Consider the following 19891-nt stretch of genomic DNA (forward strand, 5'->3'; position numbering starts at 1 on the left):
CATCACACCTATAGCCCAAGGTATCCTGTGGATACCCTATGGACCCTGAAGTAGAAAATATATTTGGTTCTCAGGATGCTTCCTTCAGGCACCGGATTCTCCTGTCAGTTCAGGAGCGTCCCCACCCTTAAAGGACTGCTTTGGGACATGCCCTAGGTCTCCCTGTGGAGCCTATGGACCCTGAAGAATAAAATGAGAGATGGTAAGAACTTACCTTTTGTTATCTTTCTTCGAAGTCCATAGGGTCCACAGGGCACCCACCCTGATGCACCTTGCTTCTGATGGGCTTCGCTCTGGTCACCGGTTTTCCGCCTCCATATATGTGAGAATGTGATTATTTAGTGTTTCAGACTTTCTTTCCTCTCTTTTATCTTCCTCCGGCCTTTGGCTTGTTATGAACTGAGGTGCCTCTGGCCCGGGGTATAGGGAGAGGCCCATTGCATCCTGGGACAAAAAGTTAATTGCGTGGTGCCCTTGCCATCACCTAAACCCCCATAGGTCTCCCTGTGGACCTTATGGACTTCAAAGAAAGAGAGAGATAACAAAGGTAAGTTCTTACCATATCTCTCATTTTATTATAGCACATTAGCAGAGCCTGGTGTCCTAAAGTTATTGTTATACAGGGGAGAATTTCTAGTGCCCTGTTATAATACAGCTGCAGCACCCACGAGTGCAGTGGTTCCCAAACTGTACGCCGTGGCACCCTGGGGTGCCTTTGGACAATTGCAGGGGCGCCTGAGGTTTGTGGTCCATAACCAAATCAAATTTATGATCAATGTAATGTGAATAAACAGAAGTGCAAACCTGTCCACCACCACATAATTGAACCCAGGGATGACAGGTAAGCACAGTTTACTTCATTTTACTAATTTTTTTTCAGAATTTCTCAACAACAAACTTAAACTTAAGGGGCCTATCCATTACCCGACTTTGTGAACGATCCGACCAAAACCAGGAGGTTTTGGTCGTATTGTTCACAAAGTCGGGTAATGGATAGCCAGCAAGGCGTGCACGCTGGGTCCTTGCCAACCCTGACTATCTCTCCAACATGCCGGTCAACATGACGACAGTCGTCAGGTTCGGCATGTTAGGAGATAGGAAGCTGGACGTGCAGCAGCGGCTGCACTGAAAAGATGTTCAGTGAACGTCTTTCAGTGCCGCTCAGCACCCAGCGACTTGAAAGTCTGAACGCTAGACATTCAGACCTTCAAGTCTATAAATGGATAGGCCCCTTTAGGGGTGCCGTGAAAATAATGCTGATATTCTAGGGCGCCGTGATTCAAAAAAGTTTGGGAACCACTGCACTAGTGCCCTGTTATGATTATATGGGGAGACTGACTTGTGTCCTCTTATAATAATAGTGGAGAAACTATCATACAGGTGGGGAAGGCTCTAGTTTCCTGTTATTATATAAGGAAGCAGACCTTGGCATCCTGTTATACTGATGGGACAGGCTGTGGTGTATTATTGCTATTACACAGCCAGCACATGTTTACTATAGGAACTGCTGTAAAAAAAAATCTTAAATTATTATTATTATTAACAGTTTCTTATATAGCGCAGCATATTCCATTGCGCTTTACAATTGGAAACATTGATAGAACAAAGCAGGGTGATAACTGACAGACATAGAGGTAAGAGGGCCCTGCTTGCAAGCTTACAATCTATAGGGAAATAGGCATTGATACACAAGGATAGGTGCTATATATATTGCAATTTGGTCCGGCCAGAATGCAGAGTTTCTTGGTGGGCTGCATGATCCAGTCACACAGGAATGTCGGCAAAATGTCAGGAGTATGTGAAAGAAAGACTATGTGTGAGGTTATGTGTGGACTGTGAGAGGGGATGTAATAAGACATGGAAGCTATGAAGGTTATGTGGTCAGTTCTGGAATCTGTTAAGCTTGTCTGAAGAGGTGAGTTTTCAGGGAATGCTTGAAGGATTGAAGAGTAGAGGTAAGTCTTATTGTGTGTGGTAAGGCATTCCATAGAGTGGGTGCAGCCCGAAGAAAGTCCTGTAACCGTAAATGGGAGCAAGTAATGCGCGGGGATGAGAGACGCAGATCTTGTGCTGAGCGGAAAGGTCGGGTTGGGAGATATTTTGAGATGAGTGAAGAGATGTATGTTGGTGTAATTCGGTTAATGGCCTTATGTGTAAGTAACAGTATTTTGTATTGAATACGGTAAAAAACCGGCAACCAATGGAGGGACTGACAGAGCGGGGCAGCAGACGATGAACGTTTGGCAAGGAAGATAAGCCTTGCAGCTGCATTCATAATGGATTGTAATGGCGATAGCCTGTTTTTGGGAAGACCAGTAAGGAGACTATTGCAATAGTCAATGCGGGAAATAATGAGTGCATGGATTAGAGTTTTTGCAGTGTCTTGTGTGAGATATGGTCGAATTTTGGATATGTTTTTTAGATGTATGTAACATGATTTTGAGACAGATTGAATGTGGGGAACAAAGGACAGTTCAGAATCAAGGATGACACCAAGGCAGCGAGCTTGTGGTGTGGGGTGGATTGTTGAGTTATCAACAGTGATAAAGAGACCAGATTGGTAACTGTTATTGGCCGGTGGAAATATAATTAATTCTGTTTTAGAAATATTAAGTTTCAGGTAGCGAGATGACATCCAAGATGAAATGGCAGAAAGACATTCAGTGACACGGACCAATACAGATGGAGATAAATCTGGAGAGGATAGGTAGATTTGAGTATCATCCGCATACAGATGGTACTGAAATCCAAAAGAGCGGATTAGTTTGCCAAGAGAGGTGGTATAGATTGAGAATAGCAAAGGACCTAAGACAGAGCCTTGCGGTACTCCAACTGATAGAAGTAGCGAAGAGGAGGCAGAATCAGAAAAACGAACAGAAAAAGAGCGATCAGATAGGTAGGAAGAGAACCAAGAAAGAGCTGAGTCCTTAAGACCTAGGGATTGTAATGTTTGTACGAGAAGAGAGTGGTCAACAGTGTCAAAAGCAGCAGAGAGATCTAGAAGAATTAGAAGTGAGTAATGGCCTTTAGCCTTGGCAGTGACCAACTCATTTACTACCTTTGTCAGTGCTGTCTCTGTGGAGTGCTGGGAACGGAAGCCAGACTGAAGTGGGTCCAATAAGTTGTGGGTGTTGAGAAAGTGTGTGAGGCGGGTGTAGACAAGTCTCTCTAGTAGCTTGGAAGGGCATGGGAGCTGGGAGATAGGACGGTAATTAGAGAGAGTGTTAGAGTCAGAATTTTGTTTTTTCAGAATGGGAGTAATCACTGCATGCTTGAACAGTGATGGAAAGATGCCAGTAGAAAGAGAGATTACAGATTTTAGTTAGGGTTGGGATGAGCACAGGAGACAGAGCTTTACTAATTTGTGAGGGTATAGGATCTAGAGGAGAGGTAATAGAGTAGGAGGATGAGAAGAGTGTAGATACTTCATCTTCATTTGTGGGGTCAAATGAAGAGAATGTGCCAGAGGGTTCAGGTAGGGAATCGAGTAGGTCACTAGCTGAGGAAGAGAATAACATTTCATTTCGGATATTATCAATCTTGTCCTTGAAATAGGAAGCAAGATCTTGTGCACAGATAGTAGCAGGTGGCTTGGGTGAGGGAGGGGTAAGAAGCAGTTTAAATGTATTAAAAAGTCGCTTGGGGTTAGAGGCTTGAGCAGAGATAAGAGATTGGAAATATATTTGCTTGGCAGTGTCCAGAGCAGTACGATAAGAGTTGTAGATAGACTTATATGTGAGGAAGTCAATATATTGTACTCTTATCTTGTGCCCCCTGTTCCCCTCTCCCCATGTCTGTACCCCTTCTGCTCTCCTGCGTACTCTGCCGTCCCACCTGTTCCCCTCTCCTTATGTCTGTACCTGTTCTGCTCTTCTGTGTACTCTGCCCTCCCACCTGTGCCCCATTCCCCTCTCCCTATGCCTGTACCTCTTCTGCTTCCAGTGTACTCTGCCCTCCCACCTGTGCCCCATTCCCCTCTCCCTATGTCTGTACCTCTTCTGCTTCCAGTGTACTCTGCCCTCCCACCTGTGCCCCGTTCCCCTCTCCCTGTCTGTACCTCTTCTGCTTCCAGTGTACTCTGCCCTCCCACCTGTGCCCCATTCCCCTCTCCCCATGTCTGTACCCCTTCTGCTCTCCTGTGTACTCTGCCCTCCCACCTGTGCCCCTTTCCCCTCTCCCCATGTCTGTACACCTTCTGCTCTCCTGTGTACTCTGCCCTCCCACCTGTGCCCCGTTCCCCTCTCCCCATGTCTGTACCCCTTCTGCTCTCCTGTGTAATCTGCCCTCCCACCTGTGCCCCGTTCCCCTCTCCCTATGTCTGTACCTCTTCTGCTTCCAGTGTACTCTGCCCTCCCACCTGTGCCCCGTTCCCCTCTCCCTATGTCTGTACCTCTTCTGCTTCCAGTGTACTCTGCCCTCCCACCTGTGCCCCATTCCCCTCTCCCTATGTCTGTACCTCTTCTGCTCTTCTGTGTACTCTGCCCTCCCACCTGTGCCCCATTCCCCTCTCCCTATGTCTGTACCTCTTTTGCTTCCAGTGTACTCTGCCCTCCCACCTGTGCCCCATTCCCCTCTCCCTATGTCTGTACCTCTTCTGCTTCCAGTGTACTCTGCCCTCCCATCTGTGCCCCGTTCCCCTCTCCCTATGTCTGTACCCCTTCTGCTTCCAGTGTACTCTGCCCTCCCACCTGTGCCCCGTTCCCCTCTCCCTATGTCTGTACCTCTTCTGCTCTTCTGTGTACTCTCGCCCTCCCACCTGTGCCCCATTCCCCTCTCCCTATGTCTGTACCTCTTCTGTTTCCAGTGTACTCTGCCCTCCCACCTGTGCCCCGTTCCCCTCTCCCTATGTCTGTACCTCTTCTGTGTACTCTGCCCCCCCACCTGTGCCCCATTCCCCTCTCCCTATGTCTGTATCTCTTCTGCTCTCCTGTGTACTCTGCCCTCCCACCCTGTTCCCTTCTCACCATGTATATATATATATATATATATATATATATATATATATATATATATATTAGTGTTCCCTCTAGCTCCGGCGGGAGGCAGGGCGCCGGAGCTAGAGAGGGCATGCCCGTGCGCGCGCAACCGAGAAGGGGGCGTGGTCATCAGAAAAAGGGGCGTGTCTATAAGACGCGTCCCCTTTTCGTCACTCTCGGGGGCGTGCCCGGCACTTACGGACACGCCGGGCAGCCCCCAAGCCCTGCAGACAGGGAGAATAGATGCCGGGTGCAGGCGCCCGGCGTCTATTCTCCGGCGGTGACAGGGTCACCGCATGTTTCTCCACCCGCGGGACACTGCGTCCCACGGGTGAGAACGGCTCCCGCAGGCTGTGAGGGCAGGGCGCTTTTTGCCCTCCTCCTGGAGGGCAGGGTGCTTTTTGCCCTCCAGAAGGAGGGCAGGGCGCCGCGCCCCGCTAAAACAGCCTAAATATAACACACACACACACACACTATAATGTGTTTTTTTCTTCTTCTTCTTCTACCCCCACTGGGGTATAGCCTGGAAAGGAGAGTCTGGGCACCAAATAGTTAAATGTTTATACCAACAAGCCCTGGCTCTTCTTCTCTATACCCAGCCAGATGCCCTCAGTTTGAGTTTGGTTCTGGCAGGAGCTGGGCACCAGATTATGGGGGTCGTCTTTAGGTGGTCCTGCACTGTTTTTATTTATTCATTTTATTTTTACTTAGCTTTTTTCTGAGTGGGCAGTGTAAGGTGTCCTATAGGACGCCCCAGCGCCGGTGGCCGCAGCACTGCCGACTGGGTCATTGACTTCGGCCGCGGACTCCTACACATCCGAAGCCGCAGCCGGCACTCATTGGGGAAAACAAAGTAAGTCAACTCCCTGTGTGCAGTGTCACCGCCGGAGCAGGAGACTTCAGGCGGTGCTGGCAGTGGGGCACCCAATCTAACCGCGCTCAACACTAGACCACCAGGGATTACTATATGGAGCAAGGGCTGCTTCATGGCAGCGCCGGCCATGTTCCCTGAGGGTTATGCCAGATGGGGAGGCTGGCGCTTCCCTGTTCGCCCCGCCCCCACCCCTTGGGTGTGCTTTCCCTATGCGACCAGTAAAAAAATAGATATAATAACACATACAATGAGCATCAAAAAATAATTGATTAATAGGCTTTAGTTCTGCTGATTATTATAACTGGGAGAAAAAAGTCCATGCATAAAAAACACACTTGTGTTCTCATTTCCCCTTCAAAATGACATTAACAGATCACACTGGTGCCTTTAGCGCGTTTTACGTGCTACAGGCACTTGTGGACCCGGTTTTTAAAACAGAGCGGGTCCTGCAGGACGCACTCCGCTGTGTGAGCTGCAGCAGCCGAATGGTGCCCGGCAGCGTGACCCCAGCCAGTCGCTGCCCTGAGTCCTGATACCTCCTCTTTCCCTTCCTGCCCGCCAGTGGGCTCTCCCCGAGTTTGTCACTGCACTGCATCGGGCATCTCTTCCTTGGCTGCAGCAGCGTTGTCGGTGGTGGCGGGCCCCTCTACCAGCCTGCGCTCCCTCAGCCTGCTGAGCTCCCTGCACGCAGGAGGCGGGGAGGTGGTCACTGCACGGGAGCTGCAATAGTGACCCGGCCAGGGCTCCCAGCAGAAGCAAGGAGGTAACCACTAACCCAAGTGCTGTCTACCCTTACTCCCTCCCTACCCTCAGTACTGCCCCAGCAGCTATCCTGATCCCCTCCCTAACCCCAGTATTGCCTGCCCCAAACTCCTTCCTTGCCTAGTACTGGCATTGCTACTATCTACCCTTGCCCCCTACCTACCCCAAGTACTGCCTGCCCCTAACCCCCTCCTTGCCCCCCAGTAGTGTGTCATGCGCTATCTACCCCTTCCCCCTCCTTACCCCCAGTTCTGTCTGTCCCTAACACCCACCGTGACCCCAGGACTGCAACAGCTGCTATCTGCCATTGCCCCGTCCCTACCCCCAGCACCACCTGCCACTTGCCCCCACCTGGTCCCCACCACTGTTGCAACAGTTGTCTGCACTTTCCCCTCCCTACTCCCAGCTCTTCCTGTCCTTACTCCCCTCTAGCTCCAGCTCTACCCCAACTCCCTGCCTTTACTCCCAACTCTCACCCCAACTGCTGCTTGTCCTTATCCCCCTCTATCCCAACTGTTACCTACCCCCAGCACTGTCCCAACTGCTTTCTGCCCCCAACCCCCATAATGTGTGATGGGACCCAGAAACAGTGGAAAAGGAAACACATTTTTTTAGAGTGAGGGGTCCACGGGATCCACACATTTTTTTTTCCTCAGCACGATCACTGATGAGTGGTGCAGATATTTAGTAGCTTCACGTGGGTAATTTTGTATCCAGTGGCAATTAATCATTACAAGAGGGAGACCGCTTAGGCTCAGGGCTCAACAAATACCGGTCGCCATGGCGACTAAGAACTTGATCTTGGCGACCAAGTTTTGCAAGAGTAAGTCGCAGGGCCCCCGGCCACAGGGAACCACCATTTGCCGGGCAACCGCTGAAATTTTACCAGCGGGCGCCCGACTCCCCACAGCGGCAGCCGGAGCTCACTCCTGAGCTCGAGCGTCTGGCTCCCCCCACGGGCACTATGGGAGAGACGACATGACATCTCTCCCATAGTTCTGAGGCACATCGGACGGCAGCGGACACAGGATTGAGGCTTAAGGTAAGTATTCTGTTTTTTTTTTTTTTTTTGTGTGTGTTTGCGCGGCACTTTTGCAGGGGGGCTTACTACTGGGGGCGCTATTACAGGTGAACCTGTCCATAGAGCAGCTGTTGCCAGCTTGAGTGACCGATTAAGGAGAGGATTTGAGCATAAGGCAGGAATGGGTACCTGGGGTAGAGCTGTAAGCACATCCACATTAGCGTGGTTGTCAGCCCCTGTTCCAGGAGTTCTGAGGCCCCTTGATCTGCAATAATTTGCAAATGTCTGTCTGCTCTGTTTTAGACGGGACGTTTTGCCAGGACGGCCCTGGTTATCTCCTCATATAATGCGGCTTTGTACAATATCACACTATTACATAATATTTGTGTTGCCTTACTTTTACATAAGTCGCGACAAAGTTTCGCAGTGAGTGAATTAACATGATATAATAGCACTAGTGCAATTTGCACAAAAAAATTCTACGCAACGGAAACCTTACCCTAATGAATAAAAATAGGCTTACAGTAACTAATACCCCTTTCAGACATACAGCAAAAACCTGGGTTTTTGGCCATGAACATGCATCAGCCCAGGTTTTAGCTGTATGTGAACAGAAACGTGTCTCTAGTGTGAACGGGTTTTTAGACCTGGGTTTTAAGAAAACGTTCTTATTGGCTGTTTGGTGCGCCTCCAGATTACATCAACTTCAGGTGCCCGGACCACATGACTGGGAGGCAAACAAATATAAATGTGCTATTTTATGTTCAACGTTTTTATGTGAAAATGTTGTCTTTGTATAGGATGAAACTTTCCTGAGGCTATATTCATTTCTTAATTGTCTTATATTGTTGTAATATAAAAAATGTATTGGTTTTCAATAAAAAAAAAAAAACATTTGATAAAAACAAACTTACTGGCATTTATCTAAAAATGGTAATTTATTTTATGTCATTTCTGTGAACAAAAAAACAAAGCGTCCCCTTTAAATTAACAACAAATACCAGGGCAGACCCGGGTTCAGTGTGAACGTATCCAACCCTGGAATTTCCCAGGTTTTTGGTGTAGTGTAAATGGGGGTCTCGGACTGAGACCTGGGAATTTCCAGGGTTGATAGACCCATGTATTTACTGTGTCTTCTGTCTTAAAGGGGTATAACAGAGAGACAAACCTGACGAACTCAGCTCCTCTGCTGCTACAGGACCATTACAGAAGTACTCTACATAGCATACTCCTTTACCAGATTACTGCAAGTTGATAGAAGATGTCCATGTAGGAAGTTTTCACTTCCTCTGGGGGCCAGGTCTAACACTGTGCCTCTGTACCCTCACTGGGGCCTATTCATCATCACTTAATTTTTTACAAAAGCAGGTGAAAATTTACATTTTCACCTGTAATTGTAAAAATGAAGTTATCGGCCCATTCCTCAAGAAGGTAAAGCAGGAGATGCTTACCTTTCTCTCCTGGAATGGCCCACTGTCCCCATACACTAGTATCACAGATATCTCCTACTTACCTTTCTCTCCCGGAATGGCCCGTTGTCCCCATACACTAGTATCAGATATCTCCTGCTTACCTTCCTCTCCCGGAATGGCCACTGTCCCCATACACTAGTATGGGGACATAATTCATCAATCTCTGAAAATATATTTTTGGAGCTTGACTGGGAGCATTCGCCATCTTCAGATGGCGAATGCATCCCGCTTGTGGATCAAAACCCTATCCTTTCCTATGGGAAGGAAATCCGGTTGTGAAGAGGGATCTTTTCGGATCCATCCGCCCTTGTCCGGCTCCTTCCCACGGACGTTGGGGCTCTCGTGCGCATGTGTGACCTGTAGGTCCACCTGCGCACTCCCGTCCTGAAAAGGAGCAGTGAAGCCGCTTTTGGGGACAGCTGTTTTCGCATCAGCTGTCACCACGTCGGAGTAATGATGAATTGCTCCGGATTCTGCGGCAAGTTAGAATGTTAATTATTGGGGTCCCTTTGGACCCCGATAATTAACATCATGAATAGACCCGAGTCTGAGACCTGGAAGTGTAATCGGCTTTGCACATTACTATCCAGCTTAGCACAGGTGGTGTCACTGTACAATACAATCTCCTCGCTAAAGCCAAGAATATAGCAGACCAACCGGACAGAGCTGGGGAAGGACCAGTCTGTATACTGTAGCTGTAACCTTTCTATAGGTCTCATTCACATATACAGAGCGCAATGTGTCTTTGCATCCTCCATCACTCACCACACAACAGGCACAGCACAGGTACAAGAGTACTGGCCCAGCTGTGGAATATATCTCTCACAGGATCCTACTATCAGCAATACTTAAATACCTGCCTACATATAACATGTTGCTGGTGCAGTGTATGATGGTAATTGTAGTCCTTGGCAGTTACCAACTTTGAACTTCCTGAGAGGAGGAGCCTCCATCGCCAAGTAAGACCACTAGGTCAGCGCATACGGCTGTCACTCTACCTGTTCGGCTGCTCACCTCGCAGATAGTCCGTGTGCAGGGGCCGCCTCCAAGTCATTGCTGGCTGTAAGGAAGGGGAGCTGTGATGGGGGGTGACTCCAGCCCCAATAGAATGACCTAATTATGGGCCTGATACAGAGTTGCCAATGCAATAAGACAGAGCAGTAACTGAGTATTTTGCTAACACCATGCTGCACTGCAGGTGTGTCTGATTTAAAATGAGAGATATTGAGGAGATTGGTAAGGGTTGCCGAAGCTCGGGATCCCGTCGCTGGCATCCCGATAGGGCTAGCATACCGACACTTATTTGGTATGCTAACCCTATCCCTACCTTAACCCTCTACAGTGCCTAACCTCACCCCTAGTGCCTAACCTCTCCCTCCATGCATGCTAACTGAAGGGTTAAAAAAGGGACATTACTTTTATATATATATATATCAAAGTATGTATTGTGTTTTTACCTATTTTTGTACCGTGTGCAAACTGTGTTACACAACTTGCTCTGTATCTGCCTAGCAACCACTAGTCTACCAATCATGTTATGCCCCATGTACTCACTCCCTTCCCTTTTCTCCTCCCAATGCGGCAAATTTATACCAATCAGCTACCGTACAATTACCCGCCACACCCGTATGTTTTCCTATATACACCTATATCACGCATGCAATAAACAGAGTGATTCTTAACATACAATTGTGGCTGGTACAAGTATTGTTAAGAGCTGCTCTCCCGGTACCGAGAAGGGTCATCACATCGAGGGGAACATAAACATTTCCTTACAATCTGGGGGCTCCGAGTCCGGGATCAGCTTGACTGTCTCCTACGCGGTAAGATAGAGAATTCTGTTGTCTGTCTTTTCTGCCGTGGAATTGCAGCCAAAACGCTGAAACTGAACTGAGACGAGACCGTGTTCGAGGAACACGTGATAAGGTAATTCAAGTCAGGGACTTGAGATTACGTAGTTGATTGAGGAAAATTTAAAGGCGCCATAGTTTGGTATCTGGGATACCGTGGTGGATCAGGGATCCACAAGTAGAATACCTCCTCGATTTGATCACCTAATTATTTGTATGTCTGTCTTTCAAACTACAATATTTAGAGTTATAAGACACTCGGTGCACGGGTGGTAAGTGCACGGACACTGAGTGTTATTCTAATTTGTTTAAAGTAATTATAACTATTGTTGTTGACTGACCTGTGACAAATATTACTATTGTGACTATATTGACTGACAGAATTATTATGGGTTCAGATCAGACTAAAAACAAACATACAGAATATCCCCCGCCCTTACCAGGAGAGACATGTAAAGATTATGTTGCCCGTGTCTCTCCCACAAACTACTATCTCATTGACCCATGGATAGACAATTTAGCAGGATGGACAGAGGCTGTTAAAAGTCCAAACCCATTTCCCCGGGATGGATCAAATTACCCATTTTATATGGACATGGTTAAAGGTCTTTGTCTGGAAGACAAGGCTGCCTGGCCATGGTATGATCATGATCCACAATGGAATATGACCTATATGAGGGCTGGAGGAGAGCAATGGCTCACGATTGCTCCATATTGGAAAGATAAATTCACTTTGAAAGGAAAAAAGGCAACAGTTAAATGTGCAAATTTACATAAAAAGGAGCAAGAAAGACTAAATAAATTAACTGAGGCAACTTGTCCACCCACAGCACCGCCGCCTTATGCCCGTCTTTACCCGTCACTGACGGATGACGAGATTATGGCCGTGGCTGCTGCATGTCGACAACCTGCCCAGGTTCCACCGGCGCCTCTAAATGGCGACGGTGGCGGAGGAGGTGGAGGATTTGGTGGGGGGGCCATAGGTGGAGGATTTATCCCTCCCCCCGTCAATCGGACCCCCCTTGTGGACAGTACCAAAGATGATGATCATGTACCGTCACATAGTGAAGATGAAAATGAGGAAAATAAAAAACCTTTCCCTGACACCACCACTCGTAAAAGTAGAACGGGTGCCGACTCAAGTATAGTAAACTATAGTCTCACCAGCCCATCAACTACTAGAAAGGGAACAACACTTAAATTAAAAGGGGTCAAAGAAGGAGATGCCACGGGAGAATACCCATTCATGACGGTTGGGGACCAACTACTTAAAAGACCCATTGAAATTGAAGATTTAAATAGGATAATTAAAAATTGTCCCAAGCCAACAGTGACACCTATGGGTTGCATCACTTATTTAAAGAAAGCTTGTAAGGGACGTAGTTACACACAAGAAGATATGAGACTTATTATTGATGGTGTAATTGACCATTACAATGGATGGAACTGGACAGAAGTCAAAAGTATTAATGATCCAATAATAGCAGCTGACCAGACTTCTGCCAACTATCCCTTGAACACACAAGATGGCATTAACACCATGTGGGAACAAATAGAAAAACACATGTTAGATGTATTCAAACCACGTTCATCACTCCCTGTAGCATTAAGTTGCAAACACAAACCATCAGAACTTGTGACTGATTTTTGGAAAAGATTTAAGAAATGTTGGACCGAGGAAGCCGGTCTACCGATTTTAGATAATGACAGCTTGCTTGTTTCTACCTTCATTAACAATCTGTTGCCGACCCATATCCTTGCCGTGAAACAGAGCGTCTCTACATGGACCTCTGATAAAATGAATGATTTTGAAAAACACTTGTATGAAAAGGAAGCAGCCGGTTGTTTTGATGTTAAGAAAAGTACTGTCACACACACACCATTCATACGCTTTGCAAATCAGGCCAAACCTAGGGGACCACGGCAACCATTTCGCCCCCCTAGAGATAATAGACTACCTCAAATGCGTAACACAGGCCCCCCAAAGGGCCAAACATGCTGCTTTAATTGTGGGAGGGATAACCATTGGGCCAGAGACTGCCCCTTCCCTTCCAATAAACGTCCACAGCCCAATGACCAAGTGCAATCCCCTCTTAGAGACAATAGAGACAGTCCGAGATTTCAGGTTGACTGGCAAGGACAACAACGCTGACACTGCCCGGAGGAGGGTATCCCAGTCTACGCCCAGGTTACTGATCACTGGAAAGAACCGCCGCTCATCCCACTACTGATAGATGGAATACCCATCTCATTTTTGGTTGACAGCGGGGCCACTACTAGTGTGTTGCAACGGAACCTATATGATGGTCCCCTGGTACCGACTGCTCCATCGATGGGAATCAATGGGATACCCACAAAAGCTTTTGTGACTGGACCAATCCCTGTAGAGACTATAAAAGGTCACTACATGGGAAGACATAAATTTACTGTAATACCTGACTGCCCAATCAATTTACTAGGCAGAGACCTTTTCTCTGTACTAGAAATCACAATCAGCCCGACTGAAACAGGAAAAGGGATTGATGTCTCATCTCCCCACCTTCTCATGACCGATTTGACCAATGCAGACCCCGAATTAGATACAGTTGACCCTAAAATATGGGCCACGGGTCCACATGACACGGGACTGATATCCTGCACACCATATAAAGCTACACTTAAGCCAGATGCGCAAGTAGTGTACCACAAACAATACCCATTGTCAAAAGAAAAGATTGAGGGTCTCAGACCACTCATACATGAATTCCTAGAACAAAGTATAATTAGACCAATAGTCTCGCCATACTGCACACCAGTAAACCCGGTTGCAAAAGCAGATGGCTCCGTAAGGTTTGTACAAGACCTCAGAGCTATTAATCAGCTCATAGTGCCAATTGCACCCATTGTCCCCGATGTGACAGCGCTTCTCACAGTCATCCCTGCAGACGCAGCATTTTTCTCAGTAATTGATCTTAAAAATGCGTTTTTCAGCATACCCGTTGAGACCCAAACACAGTTGTTATTTGCATTCTCTTTTGAGGGTCGCCAGCTAACATGGTGTAGGTTGCCACAGGGGTTCATTGACTCACCTGTTGTGTATAGCATCGTGCTCCAATCCACATTAAAACCCTGGTATCCCCCCTATGGTTCCGTCCTGCTACAGTATGCAGATGATCTGCTTCTCTGTAGTTTAGGCGAAGAGGAGTGCCGAGAGGATGGTGTATCACTGTTAAAATGGCTCTGTGAATGTGGGCACAAAGTGTCCAAAACAAAAATGCAATGGTGCAAACAGAATGTTGAATACCTAGGTTTTGTCTTGACAAAAGGGGAGAGGAAAGTCAGTCCACAACGCATTCAGTCTGTACTGGGTCTGGTCCGCCCAAACACTCAGAAAGAAATGCTATCTTTTCTGGGTATGATCAATTATTGCAGACAGTGGATCTCTGACTGTTCCTATTATGACAATATCTTGAGACAAGCCACACTCAATGACATGCCTAGAGAGATAAAATGGTCACAAGAAATGTTAAACGCATATGAAAGTCTAAAATGTATGTTGATTAAAAGTCCAGCACTCGGCCTCCCAAACTATGTACAACCTTTTCATTTATACGCAAGGGACAACTGTAAAACCATGGCGGGGGTACTGACTCAAGAACATGGAGGTAAGCTGCGCCCTGTTGCATTTTTCTCCAAAGGAATGCCTGTGTCGGTCCAAGGTATGCCTGCCTGTCTTAGGGCACTTGCTGCCTGTGCAATGGTGACTGAGATGGCAACCACACTCACGCTAGGCTCACCCACTGTTCTCCATACCACACATAATGTTGTAGCATTGCTTAAGGGGCTACACACACAGCATATGTCAGCACAGAGACTGAGTGGCTACGAAGTCCTCCTGCTCAACAACACATCACTTGATATTAAATATGCAAATACCAATGCAGGTCCTGCACCCATTCTCAATGCACTTTTAGGATTAAAAGGTCCAGAGGATGACATTCCTGACGATCATGACTGCACATTGACAATAGAAGCAGAAACTTCACCCCGACTTGACATGTCACCCGTGCCCATTCCAGATGCTGACCAAGTGTTTGTTGACGGTTCATGTAGTAGACCTAATGACACGACATACCAAGCAGGGTATGCCATTGTACGCCTCCCACATGACATTGTCGAGGCCAAACCCATCCCATTCCAATCGGCACAAGCTGCAGAACTCATTGCCCTAACCAGAGCCTGCCAGCTGTACAAAGACAAACCTGTCACAATTTACACAGACTCAAAGTACGCACATGGCGTAGTACACGACCATGGTGTAATTTGGGCCAGAAGAGGATTTATAGGAGCTGATGGGAAAGGCATTTCACATGGACGCCTTATCACCAACCTCCTACATGCAATCACATTACCATCTGACATTGCAATTTTACACTGCAGAGCACACAGGCAACAAAGATTATGTTTCAAAAGGCAATGCCCTTGCTGATGCAGCAGCTAAAGAGGCAGCACAGCAACCCATTGCACAATACCAGATGCCTGTCATAACTCCTCCCATGATAGATGACCATCTCCTAATCACTGAACTACAAAGTTCAGCAACCCCAAAGGATTTAGATGACTGGGTGTACCCTATATTGCAGAAAAATCCTAAAACTGGATTGATCTGCAAAGAGGGGAGACCATGCATACCACAATCAAGCGCCCCATTATTCATTGCTCACTACCACGGGGTAGGACACCATAGCAAAACCACCACAGCTATGCTTTTAAGTAAAGATTTTTACATCACAGATGCAAAGAATTTGGTAGACCAATATGTAAGAAGATGCATTACTTGTCTACGCAACAATCCCAATAATCCAATAAAAGCAAAGCACCAACATTTGAAGTATCCTACTACTCCTTTCACACACTTGCAAATTGATTTCACACACATACCAAACCAAGGCACAAAACAGGAGTATGCTCTAGTCATAGTGGACTTGTTCTCCAGATGGCCAGAGGCATTTCCCACAAAAGCAGAGGATGCAAAAACAGTTGCACGCATACTAACACAAGAAATTATCCCTAGATGGGGATGCCCGTTACAAATAGATAGTGACAAAGGAGCTGCATTCACAGCCAAAATCACACAAGCCTTAGTAAAAGCACTGCAAATAGATTGGAAATTTCACATTCCCTATCATCCCCAAAGTTCAGGAATTGTGGAAAGAATGAATAGGACTTTAAAAGATAAACTTAGAAAAGCCACAGGAGGAACATTTAATAAGTGGAAACAAGTTCTCCCAATAATACTTGCGGAAGTCAGAATGACCCCACAAAAGACATTAGGCTACTCACCCTTTGAAATTCTGATGGGAAGACCTTTTCCCACACCTTGGGCCAAGAAACCAATGATAGTCCAGGAAGGAGACCTAGAACAGATTAGAGAAGAGTATGTTAGGTCCCTCATCACCAGACTCAGTGAAATTGAACGTGATGTTATTTGCAAAAATCCTTCTAATCCACAGGAACCAACACACCCTTTCCAGATCGGAGACAAGGTCGTTGTGAAGGTCCTCGCCAAAAATAAGAACCCAGGAGATTTCACCTATGGTCCAGAAACGGAGATCGTAGCTATAACAAGGACTGCTGTCCTTACAGAAGAAAGTCCAGTGTGGATACCCGCATCCAGAGTGAAGAAGATCCCTAGCAACACCCCAGATAGAGAACAGATCGAGGAAGGGGTACTAACGGGAGTAGACAACTCTGACCCCCTACAGGAAGAGGTACTAACGAGGGCAGACAGCCCTGACCTCCAACCTAATAAGAACAACACCACCAGAGAAGATGAAGCTCACCTGTCCCCTGGTGACCACCTTGACGGTCATGTCAGTCCTCATTTCTCTCACAAAAACTGAAGTAGACATTACCCAGGACACTGACGGCATTTTTACCTTCTGGTATAATTCCTCTAACACCCACGTAGCTACCTTCCTATTTAATTTCTGCCAAATACGTAAGAATGGATGCCCAAATAAGCGTTGGGAGTGGGGATGTGATCCTATTGGAACAATGAATAGTAATAATATACCTTACATATGCGTTACTAGTGAATATTGGGGGGAAAATTGTGATTATTGGGGATCTGTGGGGTGGAGTGCCGGAGGAAACTGGGGCTATCAACCCCAAGAGGCAATGGACAAGAAGGACCACTATGATGAGCCCCTACTCACCAGATTGACGCTGTTTAGGCCAAACAAATGTACCGACCGCCTCCTGTTGAGTGTCAAAAATCCTCAGCCCAAGGATGAAGGGAAGTACATTTTTAGTTACCATGGAGCTATAAATCCCCCCCGTATAAGATTTCATTTAAAGGATATGTACAATAACAAAGATTATAAACCTAAAACCACCACCCAACAATATTCTGTTAAACCACACATAACTACCCTCAAAGAAATGGTAGCCATAGACAACCCATCCTTTGAAGACACATTGGCTGTAGAAACAGGGTACTCTGATGTTAATCTCTGGATGGAGTGGATGAAATACAATGCTAATACACATAATAAAAGTAATTGTTATGTTTGTGCAAAATCCAGGCCTCATCTAGGTACTGTACCTTTAAATATCCCAGTATCACAAGAAGGTTGTTTCTTCAGCCTTTACAATGGCACAGATACTAACAGTAGCGGATGTGAGATGTGGAAGAAAAAATACCCTATATTGTCCAAAAATCCCAATCCAGGAAGCACTATCACCATATATCCTGGTAATTACACTTGTTATGTATCCAATGACACCTCGGGTAGAAATTTGAAAATTTTCCCCCCAGGATATTGTGCAGAGAGAAGGACTACTGTCCTAGCCAACCAGACTAAATCCCTAGGAGATATCTTCTATATTTGTGGTGATATGAAATTAAGAACAAAGTTAGACACCCCCTGGCAAGGGGAATGTGCTCTAGCCAAAATTATTATGCCCTTACACATACTACCTGTAGAAATAAAGGCACCTTTGCCTGAAAACACAATTAGCAGAAAGAAAAGAGAGACACCTTTAGCGAGTTTTGATCCACATGTATATATTGATGCAATTGGTGTCCCAAGAGGGGTCCCAGATGAATTTAAGGCCAGAGACCAAGTTGCGGCCGGCTTTGAATCCATCATCCCCACCATTACCGCAAGCAAGAATGTTGCTTGGATTAATTACATTTACTACAACCAGCAGAGATTTGTAAATGATACAAAAGATGCTTTAAAAGGCATTGCAGAACAATTAGAAGCCACATCACAAATGACATTTCAAAATCGTATGGCTCTAGACATGATGTTAGCAGAGAAAGGAGGAGCTTGTGTTTATATAGGAAAAGTTGAAGGATGTTGTACATATATCCCTGACAACACAGGCCCCAATGGTAAAGTTACTCTAGCTATTAAAAAACTGGAAGATTTATCAATAGAGTTGAAGAAGAATTCAGGCGTCGATGACCCCTGGAGCCAATACTTTGGATGGTTTCAAAACTGGAAGCAGGCCCTTGTCCAAATAGGGCTCTTCCTCCTTATAACATTGGTTCTTATTGGTGTTGTGGTCTATTGTGTGATACCGTGCTGCAAGAGACTTACCACTAAAGGGATAGATAATGTTTTAATGTACAATGATGTTGGTACTGATTCTCCTGACAACGAAACACCTGACGGTTACGCCCAGTACCTTGTAAATTGGAGGGCGAAACGCAAAAGCCAAATATACAAGAATCACATCATATAAATTCATGATTCTAAGAGGGGATTGAAGGGTTAAAAAAGGGACATTACTTTTATATATATATATCAAAGTATGTATTGTGTTTTTACCTATTTTTGTACCGTGTGCAAATTGTGTTACACAACTTGCTCTGTATCTGCCTAGTAACCACTAGTCTACCAATCATGTTATGCCCCATGTACTCACTCCCTTCCCTTTTCTCCTCCCAATGCGGCAAATTTATACCAATCAGCTACCGTACAATTACCCGCCACACCCGTATGTTTTCCTATATACACCTATATCACGCATGCAATAAACAGAGTGATTCTTAACATACAATTGTGTCTGGTACAAGTATTGTTAAGAGCTGCTCTCCCGGTACCGAGAAGGGTCATCACATCGAGGGGAACATAAACATTTCCTTACACTAACCCTCCCCAAAGCCCGCTACTTATCTTCGGTATACCAGTGGTTGGGATGCCGGAGCCGGGATTGTCAGAGGCTTCAGGATTAATATCAGGGCAGGCATTGCAGCTGCCGTGATGCAGAACGCATCCCATTTGGGAGGGATGTGTCCAAACTGAAATGTAAATTGCAGTGTAATAATAAAATTGTGCAGTATTTGTGGGCTACATGCAAATGCAGCCAGTATTTACCCTGCATGCACACACAATGTCTGTATCTGCCAGCATGGTTTGTCCAGGTACACCATTACTTGCTCTATCTTACTGTATTCACAAGTCTGAATCAAGTCCTGTGGCCAGCTAGTTGTGGATTGAAGTTGGGGGTCCAAGGGCTGTGGTAAACCACTGAGGACACAGCATCAACTGTTCCATGTTAACGGAGGCACAATACGGCCCTGGCTGTAGCTTAACTATATAAAATAGGACATTGGGGCTGATTGTAAGTTAATTAGTGAACAACTGGTGTATCTTTATACACAGCGTTCAAATTTTGACATTCCGCAAGAGGCGTCGCGTGTAAATAAATGCCTCCTGACGACTTTTGTGATCCGCTTCTGCATTTGAGGACATAGCATTGGTTTGCTGTGTGTGACCATCATTCATGAAAGGTAATTTAATTTTTGCAGCATTGTGATTTTAGGATCAATTCTATCAGTACATCATGCCTAAAGAATCTATCCTAATCGCCATGTCCTGGGAGATGACCATTAATGCTGTTGAATTATTGGAAATTGATGCACATCCGTACTCCACATCTAT

General features: G+C 46.1%; 1 protein-coding gene across 3 annotated transcripts in view; it reads left to right on the forward strand.

Moving 5' to 3' along the window:
* The window catches only part of LOC148508632 (endogenous retrovirus group FC1 Env polyprotein-like), a 36682-nt gene extending 17631 nt beyond the window's left edge, over positions 1 to 19051 (forward strand). The window contains exons 1-2 of one of the 3 annotated variants that reach the window (XM_088444242.1): positions 10807 to 10928; positions 16448 to 19051. In XM_088444242.1, coding sequence (XP_088300368.1) covers positions 16767 to 18689 — 1923 coding nt within the window. In that variant the 5' untranslated portion in view covers positions 10807 to 10928; positions 16448 to 16766 and the 3' untranslated portion in view covers positions 18690 to 19051. The other 2 variants (XM_088444243.1, XM_088444244.1) reach the window with 2 other exon arrangements.
* The last annotated feature ends 840 nt before the right edge of the window (positions 19052 to 19891 follow it).

This window comes from Taudactylus pleione, unplaced genomic scaffold (genome assembly GCF_031769625.1).
Source record: "Taudactylus pleione unplaced genomic scaffold, aTauple2 ptg000352l, whole genome shotgun sequence".
NCBI lineage: Eukaryota > Metazoa > Chordata > Amphibia > Anura > Myobatrachidae > Taudactylus > Taudactylus pleione.